Source organism: Pipra filicauda, unplaced genomic scaffold (genome assembly GCF_003945595.2).
Source record: "Pipra filicauda isolate LSUMZ 115617 unplaced genomic scaffold, ASM394559v2 scaffold36_size6622888_pilon, whole genome shotgun sequence".
Taxonomy (NCBI): domain Eukaryota; kingdom Metazoa; phylum Chordata; class Aves; order Passeriformes; family Pipridae; genus Pipra; species Pipra filicauda.
The window spans coordinates 2,016,994-2,041,323 of record NW_024104498.1 but is presented as its reverse complement, the minus strand read 5'-3'; the positions used below and the strand labels follow the sequence as shown (position 1 = coordinate 2,041,323).

At 40.9% G+C, this 24,330-nt stretch overlaps 1 protein-coding gene across 4 annotated transcripts; it reads left to right on the top strand.

The window, feature by feature from the left end:
• The first annotated feature begins 215 nt into the window (after positions 1–215).
• DNAJB4 (DnaJ heat shock protein family (Hsp40) member B4) lies at positions 216–23,433 on the top strand. Of its 4 annotated transcripts, XM_027744036.2 has the most exons (5): positions 527–639; positions 1,185–1,297; positions 14,723–15,009; positions 17,259–17,833; positions 19,428–23,433. In XM_027744036.2, the coding sequence occupies exons 3-5, from the start codon at positions 14,799–14,801 to the stop codon at positions 19,659–19,661; spliced, it is 1,020 nt and encodes a 339-aa protein (XP_027599837.1). In that variant the 5' UTR covers positions 527–639; positions 1,185–1,297; positions 14,723–14,798; the 3' UTR covers positions 19,662–23,433. The 4 variants fall into 4 exon arrangements, with proteins under 4 accessions (XP_027599840.1, XP_027599837.1, XP_027599842.1 ...); XM_027744039.2 differs by lacking the exons at positions 527–639; positions 1,185–1,297 and adding an exon at positions 216–286; XM_027744041.2 differs by lacking the exon at positions 1,185–1,297.
• The last annotated feature ends 897 nt before the right edge of the window (positions 23,434–24,330 follow it).

Sequence of the window (24,330 nt, the reverse complement as noted above, 5' to 3'; positions counted from 1 at the left end):
CGCGGCCGCGGGGCCTCCAGGGCCAGCCCGCAGGGTCTGGGGAGGGGGGGAATCGCGAGGGTTCCAGCAGCTGCGCGAGCGCCGGGAGGCGCCGCTGATAGGACCGCGGGGGTCACGTGGGACGAGAGTGGGGGGGAGCGGTGACCGGGGAGTGGTGAAGAGCGCAGAGCCGCGCGCGGATCTCGCGTGGTTTGGTTCGTGGCCGCGGGGGCGCGCCTGAGAGCGGGGTGCGCGGGGGCTGCCGGGAGCGCGCACGGGCCGGGGCGAGAGGCGGCGGCGGCGCTCGGTGAGTGCGGGACGGGCCGCGGGGCGCGCGCGGGGTCCGGCGGCGGAGCCTCCCCCCCGCCGGAGCGCGGCGGTGCCCCGGGCGGGGCTGTCACCGGGTACCCGCCGTGTGGCGCGGGGCGGCTGCGGGGAACGACGCGAGCGGCGTTCCGGGGGAGCCGCCCTGGCTGGAGGGGCTCGGGCTGCGGGGCCGTTGGGCCGCAGGGCAGGGCCGGCTCCCTGCCCGGCCCGGCCCGGCCCGCCGGGGCCCCGCGGGCGCGGCCGCGCTCGCTCCGAACGGATCTGGAGCCGTTCCACAGCTCGGCCGCACGGACGGGCTGTGTCCTGCCTCCTGTTTGCGAACTCGCTGCTGGTGTACGCTCCTTGTAATTAGGGGGATTTCCCTCTCGGCTGCGCCAGCACAGGCTGCAGTGAAAAACTGGGGGCAGTAATGCTTTAATCTGGGCCGTGTTGAGGTCCTGTGACCCGCTGGGGATGGGCTGTCCTGCTGAACAGGGGTGACGGTCTCGCAAAGGCTTCACATTTAGATAAGGTCGCAGAATATCTATTTAGCAATCGTAGAAGTAGAGGCCAAATAATACTGGAGGGGAGCTGCTGTGCGACTGCTTTCTGTGCCCTTCTGAGGAGGTGCTTTACGGTTTTAAAATAATATTCATCGGACTGTTGCTTCTTCGTGGGCTCTTGGTTTATATAAATATAATATTTTTATTTTTTTTTAAGTGTACGTGCTTTTAAACTGAAGCATGTCAGGCCTCTTCCAGCCTAAACGAGCGTGTTTTCTTTGTTGTCAGTACTTAAAAATTGTTATCTTGAACTTTGCCTAGTGTTGGGCTGCGGGCAGGGGGGGAGCGGCTCTTGAATTCGCGTAAGAAAATGCATCTCGCTGTCTTCTCTTTCAGCCAGCCTTGTTCCATCCTCCTTGTTAGTTCCGTGCTGCCTTATGCGATAATAAATGGGATCACTTTAATGACCTTTAGTCACGGGGCTGCTGAGGTCAAATTATCCAGTTCAGGTAACTCAGTTTTGAAGTATTATAGCTCAAAAAGGTCTTAAGAGTAATATATTCCACCAAGTAAAAGTTATTACGTGTTTCTAGGCAGATTACAGTGCGTAATTAAAGCCAGGTGAACCTTGCTGTTTGTGATATTTTTGCTGAAAAGGCCCGTTCATAAGAATTAGCATATACTTTCCATTAACGCAGCTATGTTAGCTGGAGGTGGGAGGAAGGAAAGCAAAATCAGGTTTGGAAAATGGGAATTTAATTTTTATGCCTGACTCTTAACCTGCTATTTCCAAGCAACGGTTTGACCTTGAATTATTTTTCGGTCTCTGTGTTCTTGAGGGCGTGACTGTGTGTACTGCCGCGCTATGCAAATAAATAAGTGGAGCAGCAGCAGTTGATGATGCATTGAAGCCACTAGTGGCCACTGGCTATGACTTCTGTGGCTCTTCACTGACTGCTAAACCACGTGGAGCATCCATGTGCTCTGCTTTTTATTGTTACAAAACCTGCCGGTGATTCTTTGCGAGGTGAGACAAGCCAGTAGCTGTGTGACACTAATGATTTTTAAGGGGTGCTCTTGTACCATAAGTGGTCTAGTTGCATTCATGAGAACCGATGATGAGGGAGTGTTAATTTTGAATTTTTTTTTTTTTATCAGCTTTTTACTTCTGCTTGAGGTGATGCTTCATTTGAAAGCTCGGGGTGGTATTTAGTATGATTCCTCAGTCTTCTCAGCCCTTGAAATCACTGTATTTCTTAGGCTTTACAGAGAGTCAGAGCATGAAATTTAGCAAGCTGAAGAAAAGAAGGTGTATAACACGTCTTAGGGTGTTGTACACTATATAAATACTTTACCTTTCTTTTCCCTGTTCCTAAGTTGATCTGATGACCTTTATTGGCAGTTACAGAGTTTACTTCTCTCTGTATTTCCCGTGATGGCACTTAGAACCTATCTGCTAGAAACCCACATCTCTTAAGCACTCTTGTCTCCATTTCCCTTTATTAAATGATACTTCTGTTGGGGAAAATATCCTTATGGGATTAATTCTTTAATCTCTTAATGGAATGGGGTGAGGGTCTAAACCCTTAACAGTGCTAACTGCAATATTCAAGTGCTTTGCTGACTTGTTCCAGCAGCACACACCAGGATATTCTGTTTTCTCACTTGCAGAAGTTGCTCATTGCCTGCTTTCTCTAATCTGCCTTCTAAGAAATTAAATGTCCTAGATTTCTAAGTAGTTTGCACTGGGCTGATGGAGCATGAGAACTTTGATTTTGATACTTAAAATAAGCTTCACTCCATACAGCAACTCATTCTTATTAAAAAAGGATGTACAGTAGAAAAATCTATCACCTTTCAGAATTCTAATAATTAGAAGGCAATATAAGAAGTAACAGAATATGGAGTTTTAAAAGGTCTTTCAGTGTTTCTTTTGGAGATTGGAGGAAGATGACTTTGTTAACTGAATTTACTGGATTATGACATCTCTTATGGTTTCCAGACCATGGTTGTTTTTTTGGATAATCATCAGACTACAACGTTCTGGTAGATGCATTTATTGAGAAACAGGTAGCTTAAATGAAAAATCTGACAAGTCAGAAAACTTTTTCTGTGTTGTGTGGGTTGCCACAGACTTAAGTAACGGAGGGTTCTCGAGAAAAGTTATCAAATATTGTGTGTATGGAAGAATCCTTACTTCTAGCAAAAAGTCCTTAGGATATTCCTAAATTAGCTAATTCAGATATTGCAAAAACATCGATGTGAAAGTGTGGAACTGACCAAAATCCTCTGCATAAGCAAAACCTGTTTATGACCCTACCAGAGGTCTCCTTAATTGTACCAGGAACCATTTCTTTCAAGACTGTGTTACCTTTTGGTCTTGTCACCACAGATCACAGTAAAAGTGAATTATTGGGGGGGGGAAAGCCCCAAACAACCCAACAGTTGAACAGAACTCGGTGCATTGAGGGGCTGAGGTGGCTTTGCTTATGCAGAGGGTTTTGGAGAAGTGATGCTGGTCTGTGAGGATCAGAGGAGGGTCACCACTGGCAGGGCTGTACCTCTGCCTGCTGTGCTTTCTGCAAGTCATCGCTGCTGTGGGGAAATCTGCAGTTGGGTCCTGATGATTTCATCCCTGTGGGAGGGACGGATCAATAGGTTCAGATCCTGTCAGCTGCTGCTCCTGCACAGGCCAAGGGTCTCCAGAATCTGCAATGTTACCAGTAGAAAACTCCCTTAAGTAGCTGCAAAGAGGAGATTTAACATGTGGGCTGTACCCAAGCAACTGTTGATCTGTCAGGAGCTTTCATATTTACTGCACGTGCACTGAGGTAGTAATTGCAAATTTCAGATCCACAATTTGGATAACTTTTATATGCTGAGTTTGGAAAAAAAAAACCCAACCAACCAACCTTCAAATCTTTGGTGGTTTAGGTTTACGTTTGGTCATGCTGGATTTTTTAGCAAAGAGCTTTAATATATTAAATCTTTGAAGAGAAACCGTGTAAATATTGTAGATTCCTTAGAGCTTTTTCCTTTCACGTTTTACTCTCGCGAATCTTATTTCCTCTGTATTTGAGATTAAATTTTGACTAGGTCACAGAATGCTATCAAACTGCATTAGGCCACAGTTGCTTTGGGTGTGTCAAATACAGGAGGATAAATCAGAGAACACTCACATTTTCCCTAAATACAGCTGCAGTGAGACAGTGTGGATCAGCATATAGAGGGACTGTGGTGTGAAAGGCAGCTGGATAATATTAGTCAGCGTGATAAGTGTCATCAGTGCTCAGCTCTGACTTGCTTGAGGGGGCTGGATGTTTTTGTGTGGATGTCATGGGAAGGGAAGCTTGGAGAGTTCCGAGAATTTGTTTGCTGTTAACATCTGCAAAACTCCTCCCAGATAGGGGAGAAGTGTGAAGGGCCTTGCTTGGAATGAGCTGGGTGTGGAAGCTGCATATGAATGGGGGTTAGGAAAGGCAGAGATGGGGATTGAGGGACTTTGAAAGGGAGAACAAATGAATAATGCAGAAGTAACTGTAGAGGGTGGAAGTGTCTTTAAATATCCCTCTTTCAGCAGAGCACTGAAGAATGTGCATTCAAGTCCTATTAATAAGCGTGTAAATAGTTTTTTAAATTAAGGCAGAATTAATGTTCAAAATTGCCATCTTGAAGTGGGAAAAGCTTGATTACTTTGAAGAGATTGGAGCACTTCCCTATTGCATAGGCCTGATCCCTCATAGTATTCTGATGCTGTTTAATTAAGATCACAACTGTTATTTGTTAATTTGTGAGTCAGATCTTATTTTTACCCACACTGTGCATCTATCACAAGGCAAATTAAAAAAACCCGTAGAAACGTAAATCTTTTCTGAGACTGAGGAAGGAAAAATGGAAGAGATGATTTAGAAGCTCTAAATTACTAATCCCTTCAGTGCATAAAACCATGATTATGACAAGTTTATCTAAACTGAAAATCTTCTAAAACTTTATTGTAAGGGTCACATGCATGTTTTGGGAAAAATAAATGTTTGCAGTGATTAGCAATGCTACATAGGCTTAGAAAGGGATGAATGTTGCTGGCTTAATCTCAGATATCACTGTAAAAATATCAGTCCATGTTAATAATTCGACTTGATGTGAAGGGCAAGAAAACAGGGGATTGTGTAAGCTTAGCTTAAACAGAAAACCATACCTGAAAATCTGTTGACTATGGATTGGTGTTTTCTGCAGAGAATAGGGAAAGGAGATCTTTTATTTCCCTTTAACAGGTTGTCGTGTGTTAGGATTGTGTCCTGTGAGTGGACTGGTTCTGTGTAATGATTGGATTAAAATTTTTCATTTCTATGACTATTTAATTGCAGCTGTCCTCTAATTTATCACTGGGTTTTGTACCGATTTTTTTTTTTTTTCTAGAAAGAGCAGGGAAAAGGTAAAAAGAAAGTACATGACTTTCTACAGTGATGTGTCTTTCTAGGACTTGCTACCATGCAAAGTTTGAACTTACAAGAGGGAAAATTTTCATGGAACTATGCTTTTTTATAGTCTCTTAGTAGAATAGATGCTGAAATTTGCAGAACACCTGGATATTTTTCTGCTGAATTGTTCATCTTTCCACGTTGTACCTTGTTCACCTCTTAGCTAGGTGTACACCACTTAATCTAGAGCAATAAAGTAACTTAAGATATTAATTTCAAAATAGATCTATTAAACTCTCCCCTTCCATCCTCTTTTCTCAGAACTGACAAGGGGGGGGAAACAACTGCGAAATGTAATTTAGCTATGGGATGTGGTTGGAACATCTGAAAGACTAATGAGCAACTATTTTGACTTGTATCACAGCAGATTGTGGTTACTACAACTAGGGCTGCCTGTATTTCTGCCTTCTGTAGGTGAACTGCAGTACATTCTTATTGACATGCTCTCCTTTCAGGTTGAACAGAGTTGTTCTGACATCTCCTGTTCAAATTGCTCTCTTTGTACAGCAGTTCAGGGCCTGTGTTTTCAGCCGTGCTTGTAAAACTGGCTGCATGAATCAGAGCAGCTGGGTGGGATTTTGACTAGCACGCTCTGGAAAAAGCATCCAGTGTGACCATCTCCTTTTGCTTATGTAAGAACAGAGTGATCACATGGGCACAGCAAAAATGTGTGCAGTTCCTTATTTGGGAATGCATTAATAACCTTCGTCCTGTTGGAGTGTAATGGCAATTAAAGCCAGTGCAATGTGGCTGAGTCGCTTTTCCAAGTGGATTTATGGGGTTTGTAGTTCTTCTTTTTTCATCAAGGCTGAAAAAAGTAGCTTATTTTCAACTGGAAACTATTAATTTCTGTCATTATTACAGGGAAAAAAAGCCCACAAGTAGGGTTAGGATAGGGACTGTGCAAGCATATCTTCCATATATCTTCACCCTTTCCCCTCTTACATGTGACCTGTATGAATTAGTATCATGGTTATTTAGTTGTTTCTCCCAGCTGTTATGTTTACTGGTAGGTTTTTAATTATGTCAGAAAGAAACCTAATGCTTTTGCAAGAAAACATGACTTCTGTTGGTTCCTTAATTATGGAACATGACTGAAGTACTGATAAAACTCTTGATGAGCCCGTCAGCCTTTAGTGTAAACCTGTAGTCTGTTCATCACAAGGAAAATATTTCTATAATGTCTTATGTTCCACTGATGAATGTTCCAAACTGGCACTGTGTTTGTTTTTTTTTTTTAAAAATAACAAATCCAAAATCTTGATGATAGGCTGAGAACCATTGGAAAGACAGACTTCAGGTTCAGATCAGGTCCTATCTGAGTCATGCCAGTGCCAGCTTCACAGAGATTTTTTTTCCAGGAGCTAACCTGTGAGGACTATCTTTATTCTAGAGGTACTGCTTTGCTGAGACAACAGGTTGTTAATTATATTATTTGGTGGAAGAAACCTCTTAGAATTACTTTGCTATAAATGAAGTATTATGCTGCTTCCATTGGAATAGTTATTAAATGAAACATTCTGCCAGCCCTAATGTTTCCTGGATGAGGAAGAACTAACTTTGTGAGGGGTATAGAAATAAATGCATTTTAAATGCCCTTAAAACACCTTCTTTTGTTGGAGTTTCTTGAAGGAAACTCAGCAAGGATTGTTGTGGAAACTAGTGCTATTTTTCCATTGTCCTTTTGCTGTTAATCAGTACATAGCACTACTGTGAGGTCACAGAAGTTCTCCTGCCCCAGGATTCAGCTGGTGGAAGAACTGGGAGGGAGCCAGTGTTAGTTCCCAGGGTCTGAGCTGCCTGGCCTTGTGTCCAGTCTCAGCTGGCCCTGAGCAAATGTTACTTTGGATTGTGCCAGCTGGCCCTGGCCTGTGGGCTGGAGAATGCTGGCCTGCAGGAGGAGGTACTCTATGAAATGGCCATTCTGCCCCTGCATTTTTAGGGAGATTTTTACCCCTTTTGTGGGGCTGAATCCATTGACTGAGAATCTTGAATTAAGCCTCACTTTTACTGAAAACAGGAATAATGGAAACATCTTTACAGGTGTTACTAAATACATGTTTATAGAAGCGTGTTTATTGTAAACACCCCTCCTTATCACTGAGGTGGGAAACAATACAGAGACACTTCTCATGGCTTATTTTTCAAGGTTTGTATAATAAAATGATCTGCAGGCAGACAAATAAGGGTAGGAGTCTACACATTTTTTTTAATATGTATTTTATAATCTGACATGCCTGCTTTGGCTTCTCTGTCGAGAAACTTGCAGTGCATCTGTTCTGTGGTATTTTTTTAGTGTCCCACTGACACCATTATTGAGTTTCCAGTGTCCTTTGGCAGAGAATTCTATCACTTGTAGAAATTCTCTATTTTATTGTTTAAACTGGCTTCTGCTGGTTACACTTAGTGGTTCTGGCTTAAATGGGTGTAGACCATGAGTGGTTCAGCCTCCCCTTTCTCTATCATTTGTAGACCTCGCAGACCTCTGTGACTTCTGTGTTTTTTACAGACTGAAGAATTCGAGCCTACCCAGTTGTTTCTCATGTGGAAACATTTATGTATCTTTGATTGTCTTGTATAGTCCTCTGAACATATTTTTAAGATATTATATGTGATATACTATTAATGCTGAGAAAATAGTATAACATGGAAGCCTGTGACTATAAAGCATATGTATGATTAATACATTAATCCTATGTGATGGATTTTGATAACATATTCAGAGTCTGAGTGTGTTGGCATTTGAGCATCTGAAAGACTTGTATTGCAGCAATATGTTTTCTTAAAACAACTACCAGAAAGGCTATAAAACTTAATACAGTCTCATAAAAAGCAACTAACCTTGGAGAGAAACTGAATATATACGAAGTGTTAAGCTGTTCATCATATTAAATATCTTGTTATATAACCAGCATGGGAAGGTTGGTGGCATGGGAGTCAGAAACCTGACTAGTAGAGTGTAATAAGTGTGTGATTAAGTCTTCATTTGCAAATGGGCTGTTTGAGGAATTCCCTGAGGCTTGGAGAAATTCCTGAGTGATGGTCATCGGAGCCAAAAGCAAAAATCCAGGCTTTTTGTATCTTTAACTTAAAGGGGAAACTTTGGCTACTGTGTTGTTTTTTTAACTCCTCTCTTTGCCCCAGACTGGAAACTTAATAGTAAGTTGTGTAGAACTGGTCAAAATTGAACATTTTCTTGGAGGAAACAGGGCTTCAGCTTCCTTATGAACCGAGAAGATATTTCTCCTCACCAACACAGTCTGCTTTTCCATATAGATGTTTGCAGAATTATGCATGGCAACACTTAACTGCTCGGAGTTTGTAGCAGGGTGGTAAATAGGTGTAGTTAATAATGGGAGGGAACCTGTGAAATGTTCTGCATGATTGGCATTGTTCCTGCTTGACCAATCAACTTGAATAAGAATCCTTTTACGGAAGCTATGTGGGTGGGAACTCAAATGGCCACCGAAAATCTAAGTAAAGGAGTTGAAAAGCACTTGTGGAATCTGTATTCTCTCAGAAGAGGGAAGCCTTAATCTCTAGATGAAAATACTTTCTGTGTCGCTTTGTGTGGCCACACGTGGGATGTTTCCTTTTGTGTTTCTGGTGCTGTCTGGTACTTGACAGTCAGTTGATGTGAAGTAGTTGCTGGCCTTCCCAAGAGGGAGTTGGTTGCCTTTTCATCAGTGCAGTCCCTCGTGGCTGAGCCCTGAGATCGGTGCTGACTTGCAGGAGGCTGTTCGGTCCCTCCTGGTGCTGCAAAGGTAACATGGGGAAAGTTCTTCCACGGGTGTGTTTGTCCTTCAGCTGTAGTAGAGATTGGGACTTAGTAGACAGGAATCAGGTATGAGAAAACAATTTCTTTATGTTAATGACATTTCAGTTTGCTATGGTGTGATGACGGTTCAGTGTGCATGTGTTAGCAGTGTCCTGTTTAAGATAACTGTAACCATACAGATATGAAATCTACTTGATTTTAGTTTTTCTTTCTTCTTTTTCTGTTATTTTATGTATTTCTGCGTAGGTCATTAGGTAAATAGGGTGGGAATGATAATTTTCTGAAGAACCCAACCTTTTAACTTAGTAGTCACAAACTATAGTAAGTTTTAAAGTGTAAGTATGGTGGACATTGTCAGTTGTGCAAAGCATTTCTAACGATTGGGGTAGTGGTACAAAAAGCAATAAGAAAAAATAAAACTAACTTCATAAATTATTTGCTGACAGCACCTGCTGTCTTGTCATGTAGACTTTTCCAAATAAAATAGAAGGCTACGTGAATCACAGGCTTAAAATTTCATTTTGAAGATTCAAAAGTGGTAACAGTATATCTCTGGGTGATAGCAGTATGCCTTTTTGAGATTTAACACTTGAACTTGAGCTGTAAATTCGTGTAGACTCTGGAATGCATATTTAAAGTAAGCTTTTCCACCTAAGACCTTAAAAACATGTCCTTTGGCCTGTTGGCACGAGCAGAACTTCATGCATGTTCCAGTAATACTATAAACACTGTTTTGAGACAGATACTGCCAATAAAAAATAGAAAATATAAGGCTGATGTAACTTAAATATAATTATTTAATCGTACATTTTTATGTGTAATTTCACTTTCTTTTTTGATTATTAATTTAGAGGTAAAACCAGCCCCAGAATCCTTATGTAAAGTTAACTTCTTACTTCCATCACAGTTAGCAGAATGTCCCACAGGCAGCTGAGGGATAAATTTGGTAGTAACTGGCATATGAAGTGTGTGACTAAATGAAGCTTTTCTTTCAGGATCATTGATTAGAAAGCACTGTTATGCTCTGCAGGTTTCACTTGGAGTTTTCTGTCAGCTATATAAAAATAAATCAAATAATTGTTGCTTCTGTTGTAAACTCCAAAATTTATTTCTGAATGTGATACCAGCTACTGAATAGTTCTGTAGTGAAACTAATGAATTCATGAATGGGGTTTGCATGGCCAAGGTCGTAGTATAAAGTGTATAAAAATATAAACATACCTCACAGTTAAACATGGTGGGGAGAAGAGTCATTGTCAAAATGTTTTTTTTTTTCTTTTTTCTTCCCTGGGAAAAAAATGGATGATCTTACAGGAAACTTTATGGTTGTGTATGGGTGTGCTTTCTTCAAACCGTCGTAGGCAAATATAAATTTATTCCATTCATTAATGTGGGTTTGCAAATATTATGATACTTAATTGTGAAAGCTCTTCCTGGGGAGGGATTTGGCTGCTCTGCCTTGACATTTACGTGCACATGTGTATTTATAGTTGTGATCTGTCTGGAATTTGCCTTTGTGGTTTTGTTTGCTCTTTAACTTGTTCTGTGATTTAGTCCTGTCCTTCTCAGTTTTGTTTCTGAGGTTTAATAGGTGAAGAATGCAGAAGAAATGGCTTAATTTAAAGGAAGTATTGAACACTGGACTGTTAACTTTCTCATTGCATAACAGGAGTACCATGACATTACCCTAAAGTAGTTTCTAAGAACAGGAAGGCACGTCTGAGGCTGCCCAGTTTCGCAGAAAATGGTTTTCCAGAACTGACTATAAGTAAAAGCTGCATAGATACCACTTGATACTGGAGTGCTGATGATAACATTTTTCTGTGTATGCTGAAATGGAAAGTAGCTGTTGTATTTGAAGGCTGTGTAAACAAAACTGATGATACAGAAGGTTGAGTCATAACTGATATATCAGTCAGACATGTAGTAGAATTAGGAAGAAAGCTTTTGGATGGTGAAGGTTTTTATCTCTAAACATAATTGTTTTTGAGGTGGTTTCACAGCCAACTGGATTTGTGTGTCCAAAAAGGTACTTTGCACTCATTCAGGAGCAAACTTAATCAAGTCTCACTGACTGATAGGTTGGTAGTCCAGTGACTTGCTTCTGGGAGGCTCGAGTAAGTTCCAGGGCACAGGGCAGGGCTGGGTGCTGGTACTGCTGCCCAAACCACATCCCAGCACCACCCCTCCTTCCAGTTAAAGGTGAAAGTCCCCAGCGAAGGGGAGCACACGTCCAGTGTGCCAGTCAGAACGGGGCACCAGCAGGGCTGCACACACTGCAGGGCCCTCAGGGACGTGGCACGAGGTGCCAACCTCTGCAGGCAGCAGTGACTGAAATGCAAGGGCTCTGGGAATGGCCTTACTGACAAAATGCCCTGTGGGGTTTCCAGGTTCTGCTACAAAAGAGGAAGACAACAAGGTAGAAATGCAGAAACTTGTAAAGAACAAAATAATCCTATAGAGGAGTTCATATGTTGCCCAGTAGGTAATGACCTTGTCTGGGTTTTGGGGGGACGCTTATTCAGGCATTTAAACAAAAAGTATCCCAGCATATTGGAAGCAAAATCTTTTCTCAGTCTAGAAAAGTTTTTCCTAGGTGTATATGGTAACAGAGAAGACAGGACTGTAGCAGTAAAACTAAATATTTACTTTTACTTTATTAAGGCTGTTTTGTTTCCTGTTTACTTGAGCTTATTTGGAGGGACTGCAGTGCCAGTACATGAAGGCTTTTCCTTTTCTTTTGATAATAATTCTGAGGAGGAATATGGGATAAAATAACAAAATGAACAGTAAAGAATTGCAAATATCAGATATTTGGAGTTCTGAAAAGCTGTGATTTATTATCTTTCCTTGAAACTGCTCTAAAGAGAGAAGATTTGGAAGATGTAAAAACTTACCACACTTAGCAGATGGATTTCACTGTCTGAAGAAGTGCTGGTATGATCAGATGTACCCAAACTGTAATTAGCATGCTAACTAGATGTCCATCTTGTGCACACTAGTCTTTTAACAATAATGAACATTAAGAAAAAGTTTTCTCTACTTCTAACAGTCATATCTCTTTGTTACAAATTGTTTAAAGAACTCAATAAACATGTGAGAGGGACTGCAGCCTACATGTATTTCCAAAAGATCTCTGCTTGTAGGATAAAAGGAAGGTCTCAATATGGAGAAAAAGAAGGAATATGCTTTCTGGAAGGAGATGTTTCAGTTACCCATTGACTCTTAGAAGATATGAGATTCCAGGCTATAAATTCATTCTGACAATGAAGATCTCGTGCAGGGCAGGAAGTAGAAGTAATGTAGTCATTGCTGTACATCCCACTCACAATCTTAAGTAATTTAGTTTTTAGGGAATATCTTACATAATTAGGGTATAACTCAGCACTTGGGCCAGAATAGCATGTCCCTCTCTATAGGGAGAGAAAGGATGCCTGAACACTTAGTCACTGTGACTGTCAGCAAACAGTCCCTGGGTGACTTTGTTACAGAATTTGTTCTGTAAGGATTGAAAATTAAGGTGAAGAAACTTTTGATTTGAGGAGAAATCCTCATTATTGTGGCTTTTAATGTAGCCTGTGAAATTAAATAATACGTTTTACAAAAGGGGGGGAGAGGATGGCTCAGTAAACCCTGCTTATTGCACTGCTTGAATATTCTTTTGGTACTTAAAAGGAGACATATGTGTTTAATGTAATATTGTCAAAAGGTTAAAACTACCAGTAAAACATACAAGTGCAGTAGCTCCTGAGGGAGTTGTACTGTCCTTCACATGGAATCTGCTGAAGTCTTGTTGTAATTCCAGCTGTTGACCTGTTGCTTTCAGAACTCCACAGCGGAGAAGATTTTGAATTTAGGATGTGGGGTTTGCAGACTCTATCTGAAATACTAACTGTAAATTAACTAAAGTAGCACTTTCAAAATAAAAATGAGAAGGGTGATTTAGAGCTTTATTCCATGTGGAACTCAGCAACAGCTTCCTCCTTCAGCTGTAAAGATAATTGATTCTGTAACCTTGTGGCTCCCAGTGTGCCAAAAATGCAAGTAAGTCCTGAGAGATTTGGTGGCAAGGGGAGCTGATTCCTACTTGCAATACCCTTTGGCCTCTGTTACATTTGAAATAATATCTACATATATGCAAAAGTTCTTACTTTCTCAAATACTGTGGTGAAATCTTGGCTTTATTCAGTCTTCCTCTTTTCTACCCCTATTCCAAAGGGGAGTGTAAAAAGCCCTCAATAAATAATTAATCAAATCCTGGATACACTGGAGGGAATCTAGTAAATTCTACTACAGAAATTGGGAAACAATAGATACGATGTGAGGATTAGGGGGAATGACACAAGTTTAAAAAGAGAAAGAAAAGGTACAGATCTTTTTCTAGAAATCTCTGGTTAAGGAGACATTTTCTGTCTCTTCTGATCAGCCCCTTTTAAGTTAGAGCAGGTCCTAGAAAACAACTTCACATATAACGCTCCCTGAGTCAGAGGATTAATGGGTTTTATTGTTGGAAGGAAGGCAGTTTAGTTGTCTTCATAGTAATAACTTCATAATTGAGCCTAGAAATGTCTTCATATGGGTAACTTCTAGATATAACCAAAGCTGGTGTGTTTTAATACTTTGTTCCAGGGAGGAGTAATTTTTCAAGCTGTATTAATCAGTCTTGAAGTTTATTCCCCTACTGATGAGCGGGGATAGTTTCTTGACCTATAGCTTTTAGCAAAGATACAAAAGAAATCTTGCAGGCTAAAACTTCATAGCATTTTCACTACAGAGCATGAGAAATACTTCAGTAGTAAAATTTGCACTGGATGTTGTAAAACAAATGTATAAGAACCAAATTTTTTCTGTTACTAACGTCTCATCAGAGGGAAGGTATTTGCTTGGTGTATTGCTGTACTTGTCTAATGATCTCGATGTTTCCTCTTCTGTCGAAGAAGGCTGTGATGGGAGTTACAGTTTTGGTCTGGTTTAATTTGGTGGTTCGAGTTGCGTTAAACAAAGTGGTATTTTTTTGCTCCGATTCATTCTTTCTGCTCAGTAGTCCGTGACTGCAGTCAGCTGTTTGTGTGTGGGGGGGCGGCTCGATTTTATTGTTAAAGAAATGAAGTTTGTAGTTGATTTGGGTGTAAAATATTTGCTAGCCTTTGCTGGCAAGGGTACAAATGCCCGTTGATATATTTGGAAGGCGGTTCTGTACAGCTGTCTCTATAGAAACAGTGAAGTAAAACGCTATAATTACTTCCTCTGGGCCGCTGCAGTTCTCTCTCTCTCTCTGGGGGCCGCTCAGTGTTTGGGGCTGGACGCTGTTGGTGAAAGGCCCCGTCGTGTCACTCTGATTTAACCTTTCCACTTTGGAGGTCTGGGGAGGGAGAAAATAGCAGGGAGCGCTGGGGGTGCGCGCGCAGGAGCTGGAGCTGGAGCTGGGCCAGCGGGGAAGTGACGTCCGCGATTATTTGTGGTTCTAGAAAGAGCCGAGACACGTCGTGGGCATGGGAGGACTCTGAGGAGAGGGCTGTGCCTGCTGTGGGTGTCATCATTTATAAATGAGCAGCAGGGGAGGGAAGGAGGTACGGGAGAACCTGCCCCGCGTTTCTAGATGGATCGGAGAGTTTGCTGATTTACGGCGGTGCCGTTTGTTTGGATTCCGGATTTGATTTGTGTTTTTCCTCCTCCAGCATCTCCACCTTGCTGAGACACTGGACGCTGCTCTCTTTTATAGCGAGGAAAATCTGAACTCCTCCGACACTCAGGATGGGGAAAGATTATTATTCTATCCTGGGAATTGAAAAAGGGGCTTCTGACGAGGATATCAAAAAGGCTTACAGGAAACAAGCGCTGAAATGGCATCCGGATAAGAACAAATCTCCCCACGCGGAAGAAAAATTCAAAGAGGTTGCAGAAGCTTATGAAGTGCTGAGTGATCCCAAAAAGAGAGACATCTATGATCAGTTTGGGGAGGAAGGTATGTATGTCTCTGTATTACTCTGATCAGTAATTAATTTCATTATGTGGAATGAAACAAAACACAGGGGAAAACACAATATGTGTTGATTTTTAGGCAGTGTATTTGGCTCGTCAGTTTTTTTAAATGTAAAATGCATTGCTGGGGTTTAATGCTGATACAGTTTTACTTTCTTATTTTAATTTTTTTTTATTTTATAAATCCCAAGTACTCGACGGGCAAAAAGTTACTGAACAGAAAAAGTTTGTATCACTCATAAATAGCTTTCTGGATCTTTTACCTTGCCAGAGCACTTCTGAGATGCAGTTCAAAAGAGATGTATTCTTTTTTTTATATTTTTGCCTGAGGGCAGTCTGCTTGATCCAGGCAAGGCAGTCCTTCTGAGCAGAAGCCCAGGTGTCCAGTCTGTAGTTGTCCTTGGCTTTGTGCCTGGAGAGGAAAGAATTTGGCTGATGTCACGAAATACCAGAACAATTTTTTAGCTTTAATTGTAAACAGTGATAACATGCCAAGAGAATGAGGCCTCAGAAATGTCATATTTATCCTAAAATGGTTATCTGGAGAGGATGGCTTTTTTTTTATTTTTGACCAACATGACTTTCAGTCTCATGATTGAGCAACAGAGGAAGTCATTAACATCCCTTGCCATAAATGTATGGTATCAGAAATTCCATATGGAATAATGGCTTCCGTTGTGACAACTGTCTACTTGTTGCTGTTCACTCAGGGCCATGTGTTTTAGTGTTATACAGGAGGACACTGAAGTAATTTGTTACCATTATAAAGTAGGGCACTTTGAAGAAAGGTACAAAGTGTGAATTTGTAGAGTGGTGTATCTGGAGATCTCTCCTCATGCCTCAGTTGCTCTCTGAGCTCTTCAGTTGCATCTGAGAGTGTAATTACTAGTTGTAAGGGAAAGGCAGAGGGTTGGGTTTTGTGGGAAGGAGGAAAGACTGTGTTTATACAGCCAAGAACTTGATGTACCTTCAAGAACTTTTGGCCAGCTATTCCAGGAGGTGTCCTTCTGCTGTCACAGATTGAATCCCTGATCTACTTGTTTGGCATTAACAGTGCTGTGACAGAAGGATTTACTACATGGTGCTAAGGACTTCTGATATGATCTGGTGTTGAGATGGGGAAGGCATTCTGATGTCTTACTTGGATACTCTTGGTACCTGATATTTAACTTATGCATAAAAGGTCTAGAACACTGAGACAAAAAACCCCCACAAACTTTCCTCCTTCAAATTTAAGGTTTAGGGAATCCTTCTTCATTAATGTTAGCCTTCCCATTTTTGTGGCTGTGGAGGTAGGAGAGCAACTGTAGTTCTGAGCTGGTCTAAGATTAAAAAACAAACAACCCACCAACCAAACAAAAAACCCCAACATTGTAAGTTTAGAAATAAAAGTCTCATAAGAAGACTTTCAGTCTTTTTATCTTAAATGTTTGAGAAAGTATCCTGAAATGGTCAGAGCAGAAGAGCACTACTGCGAGGAAATAAAATACTTGATTGCCTGTTGGGAAAGAAACATTGAAGAAAATTGATTTTAGCTGGGTTTGGAATGGGAGCACAGGAAGTACAAGGGACTGTTCAGAGAGAATTGTACAGGAAGTCTTGGCAGGAAGGAACAAGATGTAGATCTCTCCTTGTGGAAAGTGGAATAGATACAACAAACCTTTTGATTTTTTGCACAGAGACAGTGATAGTGTACATAAGATTTTTGTACCCGAGTGGATCTTAGTAAATTCTAAGATGTTTTTATTTGTAGCTGCTCTGATACTGAAAATGCATTCCAGGAAGACAGAGGTAAAACTAATTAACACTGAATTAATGCTGTGGAAAATGTTGCATATGTGAGAGTGCATAATTTTCCCCAGAAGTGATCTTGTGGAAGGTTGCAGTTCCCTACAGACTTTGCAGAACAAGAAGAGATCAAGTCAAGCAGACCTGTCCTCTGCTAATTCGTTAAAATAACTAGTTTGAATCGTATGAAATAAAATTGGCAGTGTCAGAATACCTGCTCTTCTGAAGTCCTTCTAGAGCTTCAGAAACTTTGCTACTGTTCAAGCTATTGAATTACTGGTTGGTACTTCATATTCTCATGGTGAGTCCTCATTGGAAGGAGACTTTTGGCTCTACTGTGAATATCTTTTTGACTCATCAGTTCTGCTGTCATTACACTCTACAGTAGGAAAGCTTGTACTAATACTCATTTTGGTTTTAACTTTGCTTATTTGTCTCCTTTAGGTCTGAAAGGAGGAGCTGGAGGATCTGATGGACAGGGCGGTACCTTCCGGTACTCCTTCCACGGCGACCCACACGCCACATTTGCAGCTTTCTTTGGGGGCACAAATCCTTTTGAGATCTTCTTTGGAAGGAGGATGCCTGGTGGCAGAGACACTGAAGACATGGAGGTGGATGGTGATCCCTTTGGATCCTTCACTACCTTCAGCATGAATGGTTTTCCAAGGGAAAGGAATACAGTTGGCAGCCAGTTACGTCGTAAACAAGATCCCCCTGTGATCCATGAACTCAAAGTGTCATTGGAAGAGATCTACCACGGCTGCACGAAAAGGATGAGGATTTCACGGAAAAGGCTTAACCCAGATGGCAGAAGTGTCCGAACAGAGGACAAAATTCTTACCATCGAGATCAAAAGAGGGTGGAAAGAAGGCACCAAAATCACTTTTCCCAAAGAAGGCGATGAAACGCCCAACACAATTCCAGCTGATATTGTTTTTATCATTAAAGATAAACCTCACTCTCATTTCAAGAGAGATGGATCAAATATTATCTATCCTGTTAAGATCAATTTAAGGGAGGTGAGTTTCTCTTTTGGAAGAGCTCTAAATGTTTGAAGTTGTTAACATATGATACAATGGCTAAAAGCTGCATGGCAGCTGTGAAGTTTTAGGATTTGGGTTTTGGGTGTCTTTTTTTTTTTTTTTTTTAATTAGAGTTTTGCTTTTGTCAATGTGTGGCTGAAGAGCACAGTTATTTATAGTGGAAGTAATAGCTGTGTTGATAAAAATGGGGTATTATTTCCAAGCTGTTTACTGTAGAGGTGGAAGTGTACAAAGGTGGAAGGGTAAGAGTACAGGTGATATGTCTTAAATCTTCAGGCATTACCTTCCTAGCTAATGATGTGTTAGGCAGAAGTGACAGACACATTAACAAATCCTATATAATATGCTCCTTGCTGCTGGGATATGATTGCTATTTCTGTAGGATAAAGCAGAAATGCCTTAAGTATTTTCATTTCCAGCAAATTCAAAGTCTCCCCTTTTATGTCATCATTCATTTCAGTGTGATTTCAAACTACACAGAGATTGATTTCATGAAGATAAATAATTGTGAACAGGTGTAAGAGGAGCTATGTATAACAACAAAAATGGTATAGCTTTTTAAAATTCCATTCCAAGTCAAAACATACTGGCTTTCTGATGGAAAAGTCAGAAAGGCAACTTCAGAGTTCTTAAGAGTCTGGAACCTCAACATAATCATCATTTAAAAGATAATGTGGCTGCGTGTAATGTATTTTTTCTTCTTAATTAGTATCAGGTTAAGAAGTAAACTCTTGCTTGCATTATAAGCTCTTTGTGTACATTAGGCTCCCTTCTTAAAGGATTCTGAACTAAAATAAGTGTGAACTAGGGTGAAGCACTTGAAGTAGTATGAGGGAGGGAGAACAGACTATTTAATGTTAATGTGGGTAATACAGTTTCTTCAGAGATAAAAACCTATTTAGACTCATTACATTGTTATGTAAATTGGACATTATCAGTGTAGACTAAGTGTGCTGAATCAAGTGAAGCTGGAGGAATCAAAATCTTATTATCAGAGATCCTAGTACTGAAAACAAACTGTTGGATTAAGCAGGAGGTTTAATGTTTTAATTTTGGTTCACCAAAATAATAGTTAGTTTTTGTTTGAGTATCACAAATATTCACTGAACACAGCTCTGAAATTGGATATGCTGTTGCTTATAGACACTCAGATGTCTTTCTGCAATTTGATAGGTTGGTAGTGTATTAGAATAAACCCCTGTGCAATGTAAGCACACAAAAAATGAAATGGGATTCTGAATTTCCAATGGCAACTTAGAAGACTGACATCTCTAGAGAAGTATGAGTGAGGATTTCCACTCTGCTCAGCTCCCTTATTATTTGATGAAATCTTTGAAGGACATGTAAGCTCAATTACCCTCCAGTGGCCATTGTGTGAGATTTGTAGATTCAGTGATTGAAACCTTCTCTTTTTAAAAAAGGAACACTATATTTGAATTTTGACATCTCAGTAGTGCACACTAGAAACACTGTTTAGGATTTTAGTCACTTCTAAGTAATCTAAATTCACTTGTAGGTACAAAAGAAGTTCTGACCAATTTGTTTTTCTCCTGTTATGATCTTTTTTTAGGCGTTGTGTGGCAGCTCTTTCAACGTGCCAACCATAGAAGGAAGAACCATACCCATGACAGTAAACGAAGTGGTAAAGCCTGGGATGAGAAGAAGAATTATAGGATATGGTTTGCCACTTCCCAAAAATCCTGACCAACGTGGAGACTTAATTATAGAGTTTGAAGTGATTTTCCCAGATAACATTTCTCCAGCATCAAAAGAAGTACTTAGGCGAAATCTTCCAGTTTCATAAAATGGAAGACTGTGTATGTCAACAGATTAAAATAGGACACTGGAAATGCAGAAGACTGGCAAGTCTGTGCTTTAAAAGTGCAATCTGTAACAACTAGTGGAATCTTTGTTTCTTTTTGTTTTGTGGGATGGGTGGGGGGGAATACTGTAATGCTGCATGAGAAGAAAAGGATTCAAGTACAAGTCATACAGGTGAATTCTGCAGTAAAATTTACAGGGAAAACCACTCATTTTGTTTTAATCTTCCTAATCAACAAAATTTATTCATTATTTTGCTTAATATAAAATGCAGTAATTTTTTACAAAGCCAGTGCATATTTCTGATACAGTACTTGAGCCTCCAAGTACTTTCTTTCTTATATCCTTACCCTATCTGTAACATTACACATTTATCCAAAAGTTGGAGATAGTAGTAGAAATACACAAATATATAAACATTTAAAAGAGCAAAACATGAAAGAGATCATTTTAGTATGTTGCCTTCCACTGCACAAAGCATAGGCTGGAAAAATCAGGTTGGACTCCTGAACCTCCCCCCAGTGCAACGAAAGCCTTCTCTTTATTGCCCCAGGAATGTCAGGACTGCATTGTGAGTCTAGCAAAGGGCAGATGGCTTGAGGAGCCGGAGGAGCCATTTGCTGTGGGACAGTTCCTCAGCCTTCAGGCAGCTCAGCAAGAAGGGATTCCACAAGTAACAAGTGGGCCTGCTGTCAGATGGGGCAGGGGAGCTGGTGACAAGTAACACGGAGAAGGCTGAGTTACTCTGTGCCTTCTTTGCATCAGTCTCTACCAGTAAAACAAGCAGTGAGGAATTCCAGGTCCCTGAGACCAGAGGGGAAGTCTGGAAGCTTGGCAGTGGAGGACCAGGTTAGGGTGCACTTGAACTGGAAGCCTGTGAGTCTGACAGGTTGCCCCCAAGCGTTGAGGGAGCTGGCTAATGCCACTGCAAGGCCACTCTTACTTATCTTTGGTCATGGAGATTGAGAGATGGTCCAATAGACTGGAAAAGAGAAAATACCACTTCTCAAGAGGAACAAGAAGGAAGTTAGTCAGCTTCACCTCAAGCCATGGTGAAGTGATGGAAAAAAATCCCCCTGGAATGCGTTTCCAGAAGGTGATCAGGAATATTCAGCATCAATGTACAGTTGGGAAATCTTGCTTGACCAATCTCATTGCCATCCCCAGTGAGCTTTGGGGATGTCAGCAGAACAGTCCACGTTGTTTGCCTTTTACATCTGCAGGCAGACTCATAAAGTACAGGTTAGATGAAGTGGAAAGTGAGGTGGATTTCAAAGCTGGCCAAATGAGTGGGCACAGGGGCTCGTAATCCATGGCACAAAGTCCAGATGGAGACAAGTCAGTCCTGGTGTACCCTATGGCTCAGTACTGGGGCCAATACTGTTCAGCATCATTAATGACCTGAATGATGGGATGGAGTTTCCAAATCATATAAAACGTGGGAGGAGTGGCTGATGTACTGCCTTTCGAAGGGACCTCAACAGGCTGGAGAACTGGACAGAGGATTCTCACAAAGTTCAGCAAAGGGGAATGCAAAGTCTTGCTCCCTGAGGAGCAGCTGACCAGCAGACTGACTGTGAGCCAGCAGTGCAGCCTTGTGGTAACAAAGGCCAGAGCTTTGCTAGCAGATGGAGGGAGATGATCTCTGTCAGCCCTGAGGAGGATACGGCTCGAGTACTGGACTCCCCAGTCCTTGGAAGATACAAATTTAGTGGAGTGGCTCTAGCACAGAACCATGTATGAGAGGCTGAAATAGCTGGAGCTCTTCAGCCTGGAGGAGATCTTGGTACCTGACGTGAGGGAATGAAGATAGAGGAGCCAGGCTCTTCTCATTAGCTCTCAGTGACAGGACTAAAGGGACACCAGTTAATACACAGGGGATTCCATCTGAACACAAGGAAGCACCTTTCTACCGAGAGGATGGTCAGACACTGGAATGGGTTGCCCAGAGAGGTTGAGGAGTTGCCATCCCTGGAGATGCTCATAACCCGAGCAGAAATGGTCCTGGGCAGCTGCTCCAGCTGACCATGCACGACCTGGGGTGTTGGACTACGTCATGCCAAGAGGTTTCTTGCTTCCTAAATCATTCTGTGAACTTGGACTTGGCACTTTTCACTAGACGGTGCTCTGAGCCATGTTCTGCAAAGGAGGCTTGGCCCAAAGCTGGGGGGTACTCGTGACAAGGGCCTGGGGAGCAGGTCTGTGCTGGAGTGGAAAGCTGCACAAAGGACCCTCTAAAAGCATTTGGCTTGGGCAGGTGTTCAAAGGTCACGCTGATCTCAAGCATTCATTATTTTCAGAGGCCAAATTTTACTCCCTTGAAGAAGAAGGAAGAGCCCAGGTCCTAAGGAGAGTTTGCTTAAAACACAAAGTGGGATAGGGGTTGCCCATAAACTTTCATATGCTTGAACTGAGTCTTTTTTGAATACAAAATGAGTTAGTTGTCTTTATAGTTTAAAAGATGCATAGAGAGATGGAGAGCCCTCTGTAATAGTCTAGTTTTATAATACAGTAATAGGGCTGGTTCCCTTGATTGTGGCATGGTGTTGGTGAAAGAAATGCCTTGTGGGCATGCTTTATTACTTGAGTTTAAAACCATAATACAGTGCTTTAACAATACTTTCAAAGGGGGTTGTTTTTTTGTTGTTGTTGTTGTTTTCATAAGAAAATATGTAAGATTTGCTGTCAGCCTTTTGCCTGTGGAAATTTAGAAGTTACCTGCTCTCTTAAGTAGCTTAAGAAATGGCAGTGTTACATATGTGATTCTCTGCAGGAAAGTAGATCATATGGAAGTTGGGATTTAATTTACATTAACTGCTTATTGAGCACAAGAAGAATCCCATTTCTGTTACTCAAAGGAATAGAATTTCTGGGAGATATTGTTCAAATCAATTTTTTGACTGCAGATCTTTCCATGTCATATCAGTTAGTTGTAGTTCTAAATCCTACAGGAAGGAAACAATTGCTGGAGCAGTATCACAAAGAAAAAAAAAATTGCTGCTTAGTGCTTCTGCATATTGTTAAAACTATATATTGTTTGTTCAAAAAATTTCCATTTCAGTATGTTCCGTATTGCATTTCTTATGTGGTTTTTAAGTAAAAAATGTAAAGTTGGTTTTTAACATTCTCTTATATTTTGTTATGATGGTAAATGCTACAAGCTACACGACTTCAAAAGCGTATCATCCTAAAATACCTGTTTGTCAGTTTAAAAGCTAATAGAATCGAGCATTTTGTAATCCAGGGTCTTGTAATGATAGTCCAACTTGTAAAAAAAAAAAACAAACAGTTACAGCAACTAGGACTATTTTTTGTAATTATCTTCAGGCAAGAGGAGTAGTGTTAAATTGAAGAATTGCAGTATCTTGTGTATTTAGAGGTGTATATAGATTATATATATATATGTATAGCAAACTAAACTTTTCCAACTGTTTTCAAGCTCAAAATATAAAACTTGTAGGACTGGTATGAAATAAATGCTTGTATTTCTTTTCTTATGGAGAGTTAACAAAGTATATGTTTCTGAAAACAGCATGTAGAACTACTTCAAAATATGAGAGGAAGCATTAATATCTTATCTAATCCAGGATTCACAAAAAATAATATTTTTCTAATCAAAAATGTGCTTAAAAGCTATGTTTTAAAACCCACTTGATTATTTAATAAAGGCTACTTGGGAGAAGGAAGCAAGTACTCAGTCACCTACTATATTTGTAACTACTGAAATACATGGAAATAAAATGGTCATTCATGAAGTTGGGATGAGGAGGATTTTTGGTCTCCTGGAGGCTGCTTAGGTGCCATTGAAAGTAAAAGTCGTTTAGTTGCTTTGAAGTTCATCCAGCAAAGCTATGCAAAGCTCTGCTTCTAAAGATCCTTTTTTAATCTCCCCACCATCAGTCTTTAGGGTAACCTCAAGCTGTTGGAAAGTAGGGCAGAGCTCCATTACAGCCATTCCACAGCCGTGCAGTGCAACTCCGATTGCTCCACAGCAGGTTTCTGATGTCCTGAGGGGACTGGTGTTCCCCTCTCCTGCCGAGCCAGTTATGTATTAGCTGTGCTGAAAGCTTGTTGAAGCCTGTTTGTGGCTCGTTGAACAAATTTACTCCGTTCCTTTCTAGCATGTGCATCTTATGTGCTAGTCTTACTCACTGGTAACATACTTGAGAGGTAAAACAGATTTTACCAGTGAAATTTTCTATAACTTAGGGTGAAATTCTGTGCACAGGAATTCATCTGCTACACCTAAAAAACAGATGGACATGCTACTGTAAATATTGAGTCAACTTTCCTTTTCAGTCACTAAATGCTAGTCCTCCTTTGCAGCTGACTTGAATAGTTCTTACTGTATTGCTTACTGAACAGATCCTATAGAACCAGGCTATTCATCACAAGGTCTCTCACTGTTTGGCACACAAACTGGGCAAACAGCAACACTGATCTCCTCAGGAAGTACAGAATCTCAGCTCTTCATTTGTCAAATTGCTCGGCAATGGACTTTTAGATGGCATGATTTGTTTCCTTCAGGCTTCTCTAGTTAATTGTTCTATTATTTAAGGAGTGAAAGTAGAGATCTACTGTTGATCCCCTTGGGCATAGAAGGTATAAGTGCCCCGTGCTTGTTTTGTTTCCCTGGAATTACTGGCTTCCCC

Coding starts and splice junctions, on each gene's coding strand:
- DNAJB4 (XM_027744039.2), top strand. CDS start 14,799: ATGGGGAAAGATTATTATTCTATCCTGGGAATTGAAAAAGGGGCTTCT. Junction 15,010..17,258: donor TGATCAGTTTGGGGAGGAAG/GTATGTATGTCT, acceptor TGTCTCCTTTAG/GTCTGAAAGGAGGAGCTGGA. Junction 17,834..19,427: donor TTAAGATCAATTTAAGGGAG/GTGAGTTTCTCT, acceptor ATCTTTTTTTAG/GCGTTGTGTGGCAGCTCTTT.